The sequence below is a fragment of the Cavia porcellus genome, unplaced genomic scaffold, assembly GCF_034190915.1.
Source record: "Cavia porcellus strain 051 isolate PalLab524CR breed Dunkin Hartley unplaced genomic scaffold, mCavPor4.1 scaffold_29, whole genome shotgun sequence".
NCBI classification, from domain to species: Eukaryota; Metazoa; Chordata; class Mammalia; order Rodentia; family Caviidae; genus Cavia; species Cavia porcellus.
The window spans coordinates 37,737,326-37,753,875 of NW_026947512.1; the positions used below are offsets into that span (position 1 = coordinate 37,737,326).

Sequence of the window (16,550 nt, forward strand, 5' to 3'; positions counted from 1 at the left end):
GGTTAGGAAACAGCGCCAAGCAGCTCAGATATATAGAGGACTTATTTTGTGAGTTTCTTTTATTTTAGAGGACTTAGGCTTCAATTCAAAGGATAAAAATGTTTGTCCTACATTTTGTCAAGTTTTGTGACTGTTTATGTTAGATGAGTTAATGTGCTCCCAGTAAAATCATCATTGCCTGACGCCAAACGTTAGTGTTTTTATTCAAGGTCTAAATATCACACAATTTTACTTGTTAAATATTTTAATATGCATCACTTAGAGATGTTTTAAAGCTATAAACATATGTAATTATAATACTTAACTAAATGTAAAATATTACTTAATATTCTGTTAATATTAAATTTCTCAGATTGTCTCAAATAAGTCTTTATATAATTAATTGCTCAAATTACAGTAATAATATTTGGTTGTTATATATCTTCTCTCATTTTTAAAATCAGTACCGGGGATCAAACTCATGACTACATGCTTACAAGGTAGGTGCTTATGCCACTGAGCTAAATCCCCAGCCCTGGTTGTTATATACCTTAAATCCAATTTTAATAATATTCTCTCTTTCTCCACACACTTCTTTTGTCATTTATTTGTTGAAGAAATCAACTTACTCTGCAGAATCTTCTGCATTTAGATTTAACTATTCCCTCCTGGTGTAACTGAACTTGGTTCTCACCATATGTTTTCTGTAAACTAGTTCAGTCTAGAGATTTGAAGAGTTTCAGTTTTTTTCTTTTCTTATGAACTCATGAATGAGAGTCACTTTTTTTCCCCATTCAAATTAAGCTGATGGGACCCCTGGGTAGTTGAGGTTTTGTCCTCAGTCATGTTAGGGCAAATTCTTACCACTTCATTCAATTTTACTATTACTGCATTCTAGCTCTGACTTTTCTCCCTTTTTGACAATCCAAGTTACACTACTGTTAGTTATTATAACCCATTCAATTCACCACAAAGCAGCTTCTATCAACATTGACCAATTTTTCTGATTAAATTCTTTTGTTATGGTAGATTCACTTTCAGAACAATTTTTAACAAGACATTATATAACATTGAGCCAACTTTTATCATAAAATGTACTATAGATGTATCTAAACATTGAAAAGGTTTTAAATGTCATATTAAACATTGAATGAGACACAAAAATAAGACATGTGTTTTCTGACCTCAACTACAGTTTTGCAGGTGGCAGAATATTGCATTGGTTTATCTGTTAAACAGTTTAATTCTCCTATGATTTCCCCTGCAAGCACATAGTCTGCGTTAACTATGGGATAAGCTTTCTCCTCTGATTCCAAGAGAATGTTATCAGTCTCTGAATCTGACATTGTTCTTTGAAGCTGTTCAGGAGCAAAAAGAGAAAAAAAACAAACACATATGATACTTCACTTGTATTATCATTTATGTATTTTCACTTTGATTTTAACAATTAAAATGCTTGCATAAGTATCACATTATTTTTAAAATAACTTATTTCCCCTTTTAAAGTACATTTATTAAATTGACAATGGTTTAAAGACAAAGTATTCTTAAATATGTTCATCTTTCTGATGTCACCAACTCACCCAACTAGCATCCACTTTGAATGGTTAAATCTACAAGTCATATAAACATGAAAAAATTTATATTAGCATCTTAAAATAAATGATCCTTTCATGAGTTCTTATTATCTAGGAGAAAATATGGTTTAAAAGTTTATGGGCATCCATTATGGTTTGACTATTAATCTTTGGAAGTCTTGTAAGGTTTCCAATGTGGGTTTTATTGGTCTTGTTCTATACTGTTTTGTTCAATTCTATTATACCAGATGATACAGGCAACTCTTTTTAAGATAGCAAGAGGCATAATGATAACCATTGTTGATCACCCGGTATTCTCTTTTTACGTTATATACTATGTCCATCCTCCTGTTCTTACTGACTCTGTTTTGCTTTGTCACATTGGGTTGTTTTGTTTTGTTTTGTTTCCTCTTCAAAGAAAAAGTTATAAGAACTGTGGGAGTAATAAAACCCAAAATGTGTAATTGGTATCATAAAAAAGAGAGGAAAGAAAGTGATCTAAAGTATATAACTGCATGTATATTTAAGTGTGTAGGATAGAAAACCATATTACTGAATTTTTGTTGTATCATTGAACAGAACTATCTGCAATCTCACTGTATTAATGTCCACTTTGTATGCTTTAATTTTATAATCTGGACAACTGTTCCTGAGATGACAATATGTAATCTATTAACTAGTGATTTCTTACTGTATATTTTTTCTCTTGAAATTCTGTATTACTTGTACCCTTTTACTGTTTTGTTTTTCTCTTTAAATAAAAGAAAAGTTTATGGGCATTGTTATCCATTGTGTCTGATCACAAAAATTATCATTGCCAAGGATTCAGGATTCAGCTCAGTGGCACAAGCCTCTGCCTGGCAAATGTGAGGTTGTAAGTTTGATTCTCAGTACCAACAAACAAATAAACATCCAAACAAGAAAAAAAAAAAAAGAAGAAAGAGAAAGAAAGAGAGAGAGAAAGAAAAATAGGTAGATAGATTATCATTTGGATAGTCCTCTGTGTCTTAAAAAAGATATTATGTAGTTCTTAACATGGAAAACTATTGTCTATTTGAAAAAGATTTCTAAACAGATTATCAGGTATACATTTACAAATATCTTTGTTTTACCTTTACCATCCCTGAAACAATTATATAGACTCCTTTGGGCTCATCCGCTTCTTGAAAAATATCATTTCCACAATCGAAGGTTACAATTCTGGCTTTAGGCTGAAAAGTCACAAATACACAACTTATAAACACCATTTTAGCATTTATTAGAAATGTCAAAATTTAAGTTTTAAAACTTTTACATTTATAAAATAAATATTCAATAAGTTTAAAGATATTGTATTGGTAATAAATTGGCAAAAGAAGGTAAGGATTATGAATAACAAAGAGAAAAGTAGATCTTCATGGCTAGTTTTAATTTCAGATGCAGAGTTTATAAATGGTAAGGAAAGGGATAATCTAGGAATAAGAATATGCAATGAAAAAAGTATTTCACCTGGGTGAAAAATAAGGACATATGTAAGCTAAAGATATTTACATGTTTCTTATATGCTCATGTTCTTTATAGTTAATAAAGTAAATTAAAAAATCATTCATTCTAAATATTTTAAGCAGTTGAAAAATATAACTGGCTTTTTGGCACCAAATATATGAAAAAAGAATACAATTAAGACAATTAGATCTATTTATTTGTTTCTTTCACTAACATTTATTGAATATTCATTATTGAATATTACTCTGTGCAAAGTAATAGGGGCTGGTTATTCAAAAGATGAACTAGAAAAGCATAGTAGATGACAGAAACATAAAAGTAACTTTAATGTAATGTACCTAAGGCTATAATGAAAGTATATATTGGGCATAATGAGGGCATAATGAGAAAGTATATAATTGGGCATAATGTACACAGATCTATAATCTTATAATGGACCACAAAATTGTTTCTTGGTAAATAACTACACTCCAAAGCCTACTTCTTTGAGAATGGAGAGGTTTCTATGGGTACAATAAGCAAAGAAATTTTGAAAACAAAATAGAACCAGAGAGTACGTCAAGAAAAGTAACTATTACCATAGAAGAGTGGAATCAGAAAATATGAAAAGTGTACAGCATGTGATGCCTGTTTCAGTATAAACCAAATAGATGGGAAACAAGATGAAGTGAAGACATGGGCAGAAAGCAGATGATGGATTTTGCGCATCATTCAAATGGGTTTTGATTTTATCTTATAGACAATATGGACCAATTAGACAGTTTTGAACTCTGTCACAATTAAATCATTTTTTTAAAAGAGTATTTGGGGCTGGGGATTTAGCTCAGTGGCATAAACATCTGTCTGGTAAGCACAAGGTTGTCCGTTTAATCCCCAGTACCAAAATAAATACATAAATAAATAAAATCAAAATAGTGTTTGTTGATACACTGAGGATGATATTATTAAATAATAAAAAATCTTACCAGAATACACTCTATATACTTTTGGTTTTTCTCAAGCCATGGAATATGATATGGGATTTCTTCAGCAGTAAGAGGTTTGATTATAGATTGAAATTCATGTACTTCTTTTTCTTTGTCTATGATTAGCTAAGACCACAAAATTTAAGATAGAAAATGAACCAAAAAGTATTCATAAAACATTTTAAAAATCTCATTGTACTGTTTCCTATTCTTGATTTTTTGAGATTTTTTTCTTCCATGGAAATATCTAATCTCTCCCCTCTTACACCGTTTTTTTCTGTCTGATTGTATAATCAATTTTCTGGTCATATATTAAGATTTTTTTCTAGCAATCACTCCAATCCAAAGATAACTATCACTCTTTTATCACCATTATGTAGTTTTTACTGCTTTTGACTTTTATGTGCATGAAATAAAGACTATGTACTCAATTGTGTCTGGTTTCATTTGTTCAATATTATGTTACTGAGATTCATTTATGGTTTATATATTTACTGTTTATTACCCTTTGGATTGTTCCAGAGTGGGTCTATTCAAGTAATACTGTTATGAATATTCATTTGGTATTCATATGTACACAGATCTATTTGTTTTATTGTTGTGTAATATAATTGCTGGGTCATAAGATGCACATAACTTCAGGTAGATAGTACCATAGCAAGGTTAACTGTGTTAACTTGATTGGATTTGGAGCTACACAAGAGATTAATAAACCCCTATTAGATATGTCTTGATGGATCATGGAGGCTTAACCTTAGGTTTCTGGACTCTTTGAAGAATCCATGCTCTGCTTCTAGGCTATGCCTTCCACCATGACAGATAACTACAGATAGAAACTCCTGAAGCCAGGAGGTAAATTAAATATCACTTCTTAAAGTTATGGATGTTGGGGCTGGGGATTTAGCTCAGTGGCATCAGTGCCTGCCTTGCAAGTGCGTGGTTGTGAGTTTGATCCCCGGTACCGATAAAAAAAACAAAAGTTATGGATGTCAGATATTGTGCCTCAGTGATGGGAAAGCTAATATAATTGTCAAACAATTTTCCAAAGAATTGCATTTATTTACACTCCTACTCTGCTGTCCCAGTTCCATATCATTTTGTGCCCTTGATATTGTCAATTAATAAAATAAGGAATTCTAGTGGTTGTATATAACTGTTTCATTTTGTTTGCAATTTGCATTAGATTTATAATATTTGGTTCCTTTATGTTTACTGACCATTTGAATCCATTCTGTTGTGAGATTTCTTTTCATATCATTTGCCCATTTTTTTTTAAAAAAATAGAGTTTTTGTATTGTTCTTGTTGATTTATAATTTTTTTTTTGCCTTTTTCCTTTTTATCGATACCAAGGGATCAAACTCACAACTGCCTGCTTGCAAGGCAAGGCGCTTATGTTGTTGAGCTAAATTCCCAGCCCCTATAAAATGTTTTTTAAACATATATTCTGAATGCGAGTCTTTCTTGGATATATTCACTTTGCAAATATTCTCTACCCTTTTGTGTGTTGTCTTTTCATTATTTTAATTTTAAAATAAAGTATCACTTTTACAATTTATATATATCTGGAATTTATTTTTTGTGTATAGTGTGAGATAAGGGTTCAGATTCATGAGAGAAATAATCAGGAACCCCACACAGAAAAAAAATTACTGATACAAAACTAAAAATAATTATCTGTTAAGATATCATGTTCATATGTTCAGCCAATATTACAAAGATGTCAATTCTTTCCAAATTGATATACAAACTTAACAAGTTCTCATTTGCTTGAACCACCAGAGGTACATGCAAGAGTATTACACTGGGCAACTTATATCATCCAATGGGACTTTCCCATGCTGCTATATGGGACAGTCATACATATACCACTGGTGATTCAGAGCTGCCCAGCAGCGAGACATATAAATTATAGCCTCACTGCGAATGTATAAATAAAATTCCAGTGGAAATTTTAGTGCTCTACTTTGTGAAAATTTCCAAGTTGTCCTTAAAATTTATTTGAAAATACAAAATGCAAAAGTTAGTCAAGTTAATCTTGGTAAACAAACCAGGAAGATACACATGGTCAGATTTGAAGGTTTGTTAAGTTTTAGCAATTTTAAGATCAATGGGATTTGGTTCAATGATGAGCCAATATGAAACTAAAATCAAAAAGTGTCCAGAAATATACCTACTTGTTCAGAGCAATTTATTTTATGACTAAGGCTGTCTTATAGTACAATAAATTGGGTTAGGTTTCCATAAATGATGTGGTATTAATTGTATTAACTGGTTGAAGGGAGAGGCAAGGAATGCTGCGGGAAAGAATTAAGATATATTATATATAGGTACAAATTCCCTATGATGAATGTGATCACTATGCATACAAAGTGTACCAATAAAATTAATTTTAAATAGAAGAAGAAATAAATTGGTTCAGTACTATATCTAAAGCTGCAGTTTATATGTTTTATCTTTCACAGTACAGAACAAACTAAAATGAAGAAAAAATAACCATCATAGTCACAAAGGACTACTAAGTAAACATATTTGTTTTCAAAATACCCTACCTTACCTTACTAATTAGAGCACTTTCATTTTTATGAATAATTCCTTTTGTCTCAAAGCTCTTGAGAACTTCTTTAGAGATATTGAGTATGACATAAATCTCCTCCTTTGTTTTCATAGTGACAGCTATTTCTGGGTGATCGTACTCTAAGTAGCCTGAAAAATTCCAATGGATTTTCAGATGAAATAAGACAATCATTTTAAGTGTCTCACATAGATTAATAAGCTAACTCTTCTTCTCTAAGCTCATGGAGTACAACATTCAACACAAGGAAATGTATCTCTCCTTGAAAGTCCCACTACAATCGTTAATTACAATAGTGCCCGAGTTCTATCATCTCCTGGCAGCTCTCACACGCCTGCTAATCCTCTGCAAGAGGAAAGAGAGCCCTAAGTCCTAAGGATAACGAATACATCGATCCACTTCAACTGGACACTAAGCACCTTCTTGAGGCTCTAGTTCTGGTGTTTATGATTCACTTTCCAGGACTTCTGACTATAAACTATGTGCTCAAATGTGGCTTTTGAGTAAATTCTTTAACTCATCCTAGGTCATTGTCCAGTTAACTGGTCAATATCTAGATGATGTATCTCCCTGTGCTTTTCTGTTCATCTCATTTGGATTTTGGATACCCATTAAAATTTAATTCTACATTTGGCCTTTTCCTTGATCATGACTTCTTCTCTGTCCTGGTACCTATTTGCCATACTCAAACCCGACCTCGCTCTCAAGCTTGCTTTATGTTCTTTTGCTCCCTTTCACCAAGTATCGGTCCCTTTCTCTTCCTCACACATGCATATTACTGTTATCAAGGTGCCTGCTTTACTGCTAGAGTTTGTCCAGCACTAGGAATATGACCTCGCATGACTTAAAGAATAAGTTGTTGTCATGCATGAGCGCCCAGGTTCCCTGCAGTCCTCATGGAGATCTATCCTAATTTCAACTCGATATAAGGCCTAAATCCTTGAGTGGAAGCTCTACAAACAGTGGAGGGAAACAGTAACTTCTTTCCTTGTGTCATCAGGAAGATACAAGTATTTCTAGTTTGGAAGAAAATAGAGTTAATAAGGCTATCTGTTATGCATAATTATGACATGCAAATATAATTTAAAAAGAAATTAAAAGTTTTCATTGTTTTATAAGCAGAGAAAAATAGATGTAAAAAGGTACTATTACACTATACCCATCTATACTTGAAAATATAACATGTTCGTTGAAATCATTTACTTTATTACTATTAGTGAATAGGTTTCCTTTCAGGTAGTTTAACAATAAAAACAAAAACCACAGTTTTTCTAGAGGCATGATAAGAGATGGTAATGCTAAATATCTAGAATGAAAGATACCTACCTAGTTCTTTCAAGGCATGTTGCATATTCTTTGTTTCCCTTTTTAATAACATCTACAAGACAAAAGAAATGTTATCTCCACTGCAAAAAAAAATGTCATTATAAAATGTGTTTGTGCACACACCTGAAATTTTAGTACTCTGAGAGAGGAGGATAACAAGTTTGAACCCAACCTAAGCAACTTAGTGGTTTAGCAAGATCTTGCCTCAAAAATTAAAATAAAAAGGGGCTGAAATATAAGTCAAGGCACCCTGTGGTATAAGAATTTAGCTACACACACACACACACACACACACACACACACACACACACACACGTTTTTGGCATTTCTAACTGGTTGAGTTGATTTGGGTTTTTTTCAGGGCCAGCAGCATCTGAACCTTTATGCACACCACAGGCTGGGCTGGGCAGGGTGCCTGGTCCTAGAGACACCGCAGTTATCACTATAAACCCCAAAGAAATGAGGAACAAGCTCAAGTCCAGGAAATGGCCAAAGTCATGCAGAGAGGCCGCTGTTATCAGAACACTCTTGGTCAAACCCTTCAGCCACCACACTGCAGCCCGCAGACCAGTGCCTGTCCCAGGGCCCGGATGGCATTGGGTGTCTCTGAGGTTGTGTAAAACTCCACAAAGCTCTTGACAATGATTTCTGCATCCTCTCTCCTCCTTGCCCTGCTTTTGCCGGTAGGGTTAGGGTTGGGTTAGGGGGGCATTATCAGGACTCTCTCTGCTCAAGGGTGGCATCACTTTTACTTTCCAATGGTTTGTATTTAATGCATCTGCAGAATGAGATATCCTGGAACCTGCCTTAGGATAGAGTTGTCAGGTTTTACAAAGGTAGAAAAGTGACATCTAAGAGCTTCATATCTTGCTAGCATGGCACAGACATCTCAGTAAGAAGGAATGTAAGTAAATTTATATGCAGACCAACTTAAGTTTTTTAGGAATTAATTATCAAACCTGGGGTCAAAGATGATATCTAAACGTACAGAGTGAGGACACGATGGATGAGGTCAACAGAACAATGGAAGGAGTAAGTCCCTTTCTAGTTTTTAAGATTTTACTCACCTCTTTAACCTGCTTAGAAGTTGCAATCTCATCAATTATATTCATTGCATCTATTTCACCTTGGATATATCCTTTCAATATAGCATACCTAAAGGACTGCTGATGACTCATTTTTTTATCTATAATTCGCAGTAACTTTGGTGCTATGAGCTGAAAAAGCAAAATTATTGTTGAATGCAAATTATGCAGATTTTACTTGTATTTGTGTTGATTAGTTTAACTGAAATTGATCATAATAAAAAATTAAGTGCCCTCAAAGATGGTTACTACAGAAAGCTGTCAAGATTCTTTTACTTGTGGTGGCTTTTTAAGTTTATGGCTACAGTTGTTTCTCTATAACTAATAATATTGGGCACACATGGGCAACATTATTAGTTACAGAGAAGTAACATTATACCTTTATTCTTTATATAAATTTTCCTTACAGAAAGTTGCAGGTTGGTATCAAATGGTTTAGTTCTTGAAATGCAATATGCTTAATCTTCTGAGCTTAGGTGGTAAAATGACTGTCTGCAAAGTACACATGCACATGTTAAACCATCCTACCAGACCCACAAAATTACCTGTGTGGATGAAACTTAACCACACCCACTCTTAGTCTGATCTCACAATTAGCCTTTTTTCTAATCTCTTTGCTGAGGAATTGTATCTCTAGGTTCTCTGTTGTCCCTATGCAGTTTCCCAATTCCAGCACAGGTGCTGGTTCCCGTTACCTTACTCTGTATGTGTGCTCCACAACCACCAACTTCTCTCCCCCAGCCAACCACAATGAATTCCTAGAGTTTATATTCATTTTGCAAGATTCAGCCCAAGTATTACCTTAAAAAAGAAATATTTCCTCTCCCACAAGTATTTTGTACTATTTTGCACTTGTCCTACCATATAACATTGACGCATCTAGATTACTTGTCATTTGCCTTCTATACTAAGTTCCCTAGATGCACAGACTGTGTCTAATTTGTTTTTATAGTTCAAGGGCCTAACACTCAACAGAAGGGTTCAGAAACCCTGAATATATTAAGCAAACTTTCCTGAGGTGGTTTATCAGTTCTTTCACCTTAACAATTTAGTAGGCTCTGTATAGCTTTCTGTAAGGAAGAATTCACTAGACTATAGAATACACTAGATTTGTTCTTCTCAGATTATACTATACACTAGCCATTACTTACTGCCTGATAAATACTAACAGAAGAGAGACTACTGCTACTTGCATACTTTTAGCTCAGGTTGATTTATGGCTCTCAGTAGCAAGAGTATTTCTAAACATATGTAAGGAATGTATAAATAAAATTTTGTATGCTGTTAGTTTAAAATTTAAATAAACTATGGCTTATTTAGTTTTGTATTTCTCACAGTGATTATATTTTTCGGTGGCTTGTTTATGTACGAATAGAATGAGACAGAGAAAAATGCATTTGCATCCATATATCTTTATAGGTGTTGCTGTGGAGTAAGTTTCAGGCCATTGAAATAATCAAAAGAAAATAAAAAACTACTCACCCTACTTGTTACATGCGTTAGATCATCAGAAGTCATGGTTGGTACCATGATTCTATGCTACTATGAATTTATATAGAAGCAAATGAGTACTTTTGTTCATGACTTGTGTGTTACTTGTTTTGCTGCTATGAATGTTTCTTCTGTTCTTCCTGCTTCCATCTTTTATCTTCTAGGTATCTATGAAAATATTACCTTGTATCTGTGTCACTGTGCAATTTTCCCTGTGCTCTCTATTAAAAAGGAAAGCTGTCGTGAATGTTTATACTTCTAAGTGCTAAACTGATTTGTATAAACTGAATATTCAGTATATAAAGTATTTTAAAACTTGTCAAAGGAAGTTAAAATTTAAAATGTAAACATTAGCTCTATGAAAAGTGGTTGCCTTAAAATTAGTCATGAAACTGGAGGAATTTTAAATTGTGTGATTTATTTGCTCTTTACCTTAAAAAGGCGTAACACACGAAGGAGTGGAATAGTTCTCATTATTTCAGTTACGGGAAGATTATAAGATACAGCTCTTGTTTCAAAAAGTATTAGATCTATGATGCCAAACAAGGTAATTGTTAACTCAAATATATTCCAGGAATATGAAAAGTATTTCTTCTGCATTGCTGCCATCTGTTGATTTAAAAAGAAATCAACTATGGTTTTTTACTTTACCATTTTTGCAATAATTCAAACATTAAAAGTTACATTTTTTCCCCAATGATTTTCCTTAATACTCTACAAGTCTGATCTGCCACCAGGAAAACCAAAACCAAACAAACAGAACAAACTAGTTCACATTATCCTAAAATGAAGGAACAGCCATGGGACTATTAATTTAGGATTAGTTACAAACCATAAATAGAAATGAAAATATTCATAAGATGACACTGGAGAAAAGCAGCAGTGGCAGAAAGGCAGGCAAATCCAAACAAAAACATAAGGTGACATTTTTAATTTAAAATGAAGAGCCCTAAATACAATGAATGCTTAGTGTTCTCCATTTTGCAGTGTTATATTAATAATATCCAAAACTATGACTCAGCTTAATAAGAAAAATAAAATAGATTTTTTTTCATGTTATACATGGACAATGTTTTACTAAAGTTTTCCTTCTAGAATATTATATCTTATTCACTAAATTCACTTTATTTTTATTTTGTAACTTTATTTTGTGAAGATGAAGAATAAAAGTAATTTTTAACTTCTTAAAAATCTAAGTAAAAGTAGATCTTTTGTCAGAATTATTTTGGAAATTATACTAATCCTTTAGTAAATATATTAACTAGTGAATTACACTAATTTTGTAGAACTAACATACAATTTCGTCAACATGTCAACATTCAAATGAGTAATTTCAGGAGCTATTTAGTATGTTTTTATTCACGGAATATATTTTTGCATTAGAGTAGGAATAGTTCAGTAGGATGCTTTTAAATTGAAAACAGATTAAGTTGTAAGTTGTAAGCCTTTTAATTTAGGTAGTTGTAAATAAGAAATTGCCATTTTTAATAGTAATTTCTTAGTTGTTTCATGTTGTCTCTTTGACAAATCTAGAGACTAACTCTTAAGGAAATAGGAAAATTCACTTACAAATCTTAATGCTATGCACAAAATCAGGATAGAATGCATAGTTCTTTTACCTTGTGTTGACTATATTAACTTGAAAGCATTACTGTTGTAATTTAACCTGAACTCTGAGAATAAGGATTGCAGGCCTTAAACCCATGACTGCTAAGAGTTTTTCTGACAATTCTGTCTGGAATCAGCTAGCAGCAGTTGAGGGAGATTTCTTGTTGAATATGAAATTTACAGTAGAATGTAAATACTATCGAGGGAGCTCATTTTATAAGTCCTATGGCCTTGCTTACTAGCTTGAAACTTATATACAGTTTATTGGATTTGACTTCATTCTTTTCTAATACTATAGCTTTAAAGCAGGCATTAAATTTTCCAGCAAATGTCTGTAATTCATTTATTTTGTCCAAGTATAAGTTATAATTTCTCTATTTAAATTTTCTGGGTAAAATATTTTATGTTACAACTTTGATCTGTAGAACAAAACACTAATAGTTGTGGGTACACATTTCTATCATTCAGCAGCTATCTTTATATTGGATTTTAAAAACTCAATTGTAAATCTTTTAAAGTATTTTAAAGTATTCTAAAGTAAATCTATCAAACTACCCATGCTTCTGTTTATCTATAAGTACAAAAATAATAAAATGAATATTCAGATGCTTCTAACTCTCCTGACTTTAAGAATATTGTCAACATTTAAAAAACCATTCTGTCATTTTCACTCACAGTATATTAACATTTATTTTTACAAATAAATAATCAATGCTTGAAGTATTCATACTTTCTATTGTTATCCTAAAAAGCACCTTAAAGTGTTTGTTTTGAGAAGAGGAAAATTTCGTATACTCTTTAGAAAACTGCATGAAACACTAAGTTAAGAGATCTTGTTAAAGATACAATAATCACACACACATTTTAGATTACCTTAAATGCAGCCTCTATAATATACAACAGAAGGAAAAAGTAAGCAGCATATCTTATTTCACTGGCATAGATGTTATTTAACACAGGTACCCAGGAGATGGTGATAGGAAATATATTCATTAGTATTGCAAGGAATCCAATATACTCAAATTCGTCAATAGATACTATGTTATGGCATATACGAAGGAAGTGATTTCTGGGGGGAAAAAAGACAGTTTTGTTTGACTAAATAACTATATCAAATGGTTTGCATTATATACTTTGTTCTGTTTTAAACAGCAATAATCATAGAGCCCTGCTTAATTCTTGGAAGCAGCTATCACCAGCTAATATTGTCTTCACATCTCGATTTGGATATTATCTTTTTAATTTCCTCTTCAACTAAATGTCTTAGATCTGGTTTCCCCTTGCTCACTTCTCTCTTCTCATTCATATTTTTTTTCAGTAATTCATATTTTTCTCACTTCTCATTCATATTTTTTGCAGTACTGAGGATCAAACCCAGAACCTTTGTATTGAGCTACATTCCCAGCCCATTTCATTTTTAATTTTAAAACAGTCTTGTTAAGTCACTAATTTGCCCAGGCTGGCCTGGATCATGCAATCCTTCTGCTTTATTTTCCATAGTTCTGGGATTATAGCATATGCCACCATACAATGCTTTTCTTTTACTTTAAAAGGAAATACTTTTAGTGTGAGACGGATAATTCAAACTCAAAAAACAAAACAACGAGAATCCTTCACATCCTCCAAAAATTCTACTTCTACAGAATGACTACTAACAGTTTGAATATTGTTCCAAAAGAAATTATAGCAACCTGCTTCAAAAAATGTATTTATGTTTTTTAAAAAAGCAATGCACTAGTTTAATGACGAGGCACAGGGAAGAAGTACAGGATGTGTAGTGGTGGGATAATATGGAGGCAAATTTTATCAAAAAATTTAAATTAATGAATGAATATGCTTTGAAAAATGGTTTCCATAGCAAATATGCTAATAGATAGAATTTCAAATGAGAGGATCTGCTTTTCATATTTTTAAAACCATTTCGGAAATTATTTCAAAGGTATATCAGTGCATGCTTCTTGTTAAAATGCTAATGATATGATTGATCGTTTTCCATTCTCAGGGAGTACATTTGTGTTAGATGTCAGAAGCTCTTTATCATTTTGCATTCTACTTGAAAGAAAGATGAAATTATGAAACAGAAACATGCTTTCCTGGATACAGCAGCAATGCTAATGACTTATTATATTCTAGTTTAGTTTTGCCAGGTGGATGAACTAAAGGGGATGTGATGGGAATCACTCATAATTCTGTTAAACTTTTAGCTGTCTGTGTTAATTTCCTAATTCCTCCCAGAATGCTATATTCTTTCTTATTTTACTGTTTGGATTATAGGTTCTACTTGGTTATTCCTGTCACAACAGTTCTTACTTTAATCCATGGGGATAGTTAGTCTGACACTAAATATATACGCCCCAGCTATACTTTCATGGACTTGTGGAAGTAGCCACAAAAGGGCCCTTCACAGTTGGCTCTGCCTGAGATAAACGAGACCAGAAACTCCAAGAGCTCAGGTCTAGCTTGAGGACCATGACGGCAAACAGGCCTTTAGTATTGCTTTTAGCTTCTTAAATGCCATATTCGAATCATCAAAAGTCTGAGTTTTCACTTTTTCCCCTCAATGTATATTAGCTCTGCTAAGATTGCTCAGTGTCCATCAAAAATATTGAGGAAATAATTCTCTTCTGTCTTTGTGAGATTGTTGTAGGTCTTTATTTAAAGACCGAGGTTCAGAGAACTGACTTAGGTGTATACCATGGAGAAGGGAAAAGGGATCATGGTTTCCTTTTGGTGTGGGTGGTTGCATCCCTTTCGTAATCAGTCTCTTTTTAGAAAATTATCGCTGTAGCTAACTGTTTATCTGTGTGGCTCTTTGGCATGCTTTATTTCTTAACCGTTCCCCGTTCAGGGAGCCTTGCTGATCAAGGTCCTCTGCTGCTGTAAGTTCACTGCTCATAGAAGAAAACATGCCTGCTTCTGTGCTGTCATTTGTCTTTTGCTATTCCCAGTCCTATCCATCTTTTTGATAATCATCGAGATCAGTCTGTAGCAGCCATTCTTACTGGCCTGTTGAGGACATCTACACTGAGTTTCTCATGTACTCTGGACCTTCCCAGGGAATAAGTGCATGCATTTGCTTTTGTGTAATAAATTTAGCTGGATTTCCCATTTGCTGTAGATTATTGGTCTGGTCAATTTCCAAAGAACCAAAGCAGCACTGTAATATAGTGCCAGCTCAAACCGGCCTTGTCAGAGTGCTGAATTCTGTGTCATTATGAATAAAATGACCCAAGCTAAAAAAATTTGCTCAACTCTAGCTGTATGTTGCAAACTTGTGGTCTAGCAGTCGTAAGGTTTATTTGCTCATATGTTTGACCAGTATTTTCTAGTATTAGGTCCTGTAATTCCTACAGAAAATACTTTGTAGTCTCCTGAAGCAACCGATATATATTTCTCTTATAGCTATGTTAAACCTGACTAGGTAATTCCTGGAAATCAAAGAAAGGTTCTAAACACTAAACTTGAAGGGGAAAAAAAGATAAACCACATTTTGTGATGTCTCTGTAGTATCTAAAGGTCAGAGAGACCAATCCTCTCTGGATGGTGGTGTGGGGCTGCTTCCTCAAAGCAAAATTTCATGAGATTCTGGAAGTTAAAATTCTTCAGAATTTTTCAAGATTGTCTACCTTGGTGGTATTATTTCAGATTTCAGGATCGCAATTTTTTTTTAAATATAGCAGCCCCAATATTAATACAGAAGCCTTATTGATGCTATTCATTTATTTTCCTTTGCACAGCTCTAGCTAAGTCTCCCAAATTAGATATGCTCTTATGATTTTATTACTTAAATTATTTAGTTTCAATAATTTACATTAAAATTTTAAGTTAATAATTATATTTTTCTGTTCAGTTTCCATTGGAGACTGAACTGATTGTGATTTCACTGTCTAAAAATTCGATAATTTTAATAATACATTATAGTTCACACTTGGTGGTACCTCAAGAAATTAAATAAAGACTTAATAATTGGATACATAGGAATACAACCAAAGGTAGAAAGTAGGTGTTTAAACAAATACATGTGATGAATGTTCACAGGTGCTATTCACATCAGGTCAAATGTAGAAATAATACAAATATACATCATTTGAAGAATGGGTAAACAAAATATGGTATACATAAACAATGTACTATTATTCAGACATAGAAATGAACCAGGTATTGACAATACTAAAAAAAAGATGAATCTTATGGTAATAATACATGCTACAGTGTGCATGAAAACACTATGCTAAGTAAAAGAAAACAAAACTATATACCAATGATTTTATTCATAAGAAAAATTATGAATACATAAAAGAAAATAAACTGTGCTTCTCAGGAGCTGGAGGAAGAATGGGTAGCGACTGCTAAATAAGTGGTGGTTTATTTTTGAGTCAATGAAAATATTATAGAATTTTGTAGAGTTTATAGTTGCCCAACATTGTAAAGGTACCAAACAATGACCTGCATACTTTAAAA

The 16,550-nt window shown here is 32.9% G+C and overlaps 1 protein-coding gene across 2 annotated transcripts in view; it reads right to left on the reverse strand.

Moving 5' to 3' along the window:
- Window positions 1-16,550, reverse strand: part of Slc9c1 (solute carrier family 9 member C1) — a 104,065-nt gene that overhangs the window by 27,591 nt on the left and 59,924 nt on the right. For both annotated transcript variants that reach the window (XM_063239675.1, XM_063239674.1), the window contains 8 exons: window positions 12,963-13,158; window positions 10,914-11,090; window positions 8,973-9,122; window positions 7,906-7,957; window positions 6,562-6,710; window positions 4,007-4,132; window positions 2,669-2,767; window positions 1,164-1,337 (listed from right to left, as the gene is read on the reverse strand). In XM_063239675.1, the coding sequence (XP_063095745.1) occupies window positions 1,164-1,337; window positions 2,669-2,767; window positions 4,007-4,132; window positions 6,562-6,710; window positions 7,906-7,957; window positions 8,973-9,122; window positions 10,914-11,090; window positions 12,963-13,158 (1,123 nt within the window). The remainder of the gene's footprint in view (window positions 1-1,163; window positions 1,338-2,668; window positions 2,768-4,006; window positions 4,133-6,561; window positions 6,711-7,905; window positions 7,958-8,972; window positions 9,123-10,913; window positions 11,091-12,962; window positions 13,159-16,550) is intronic.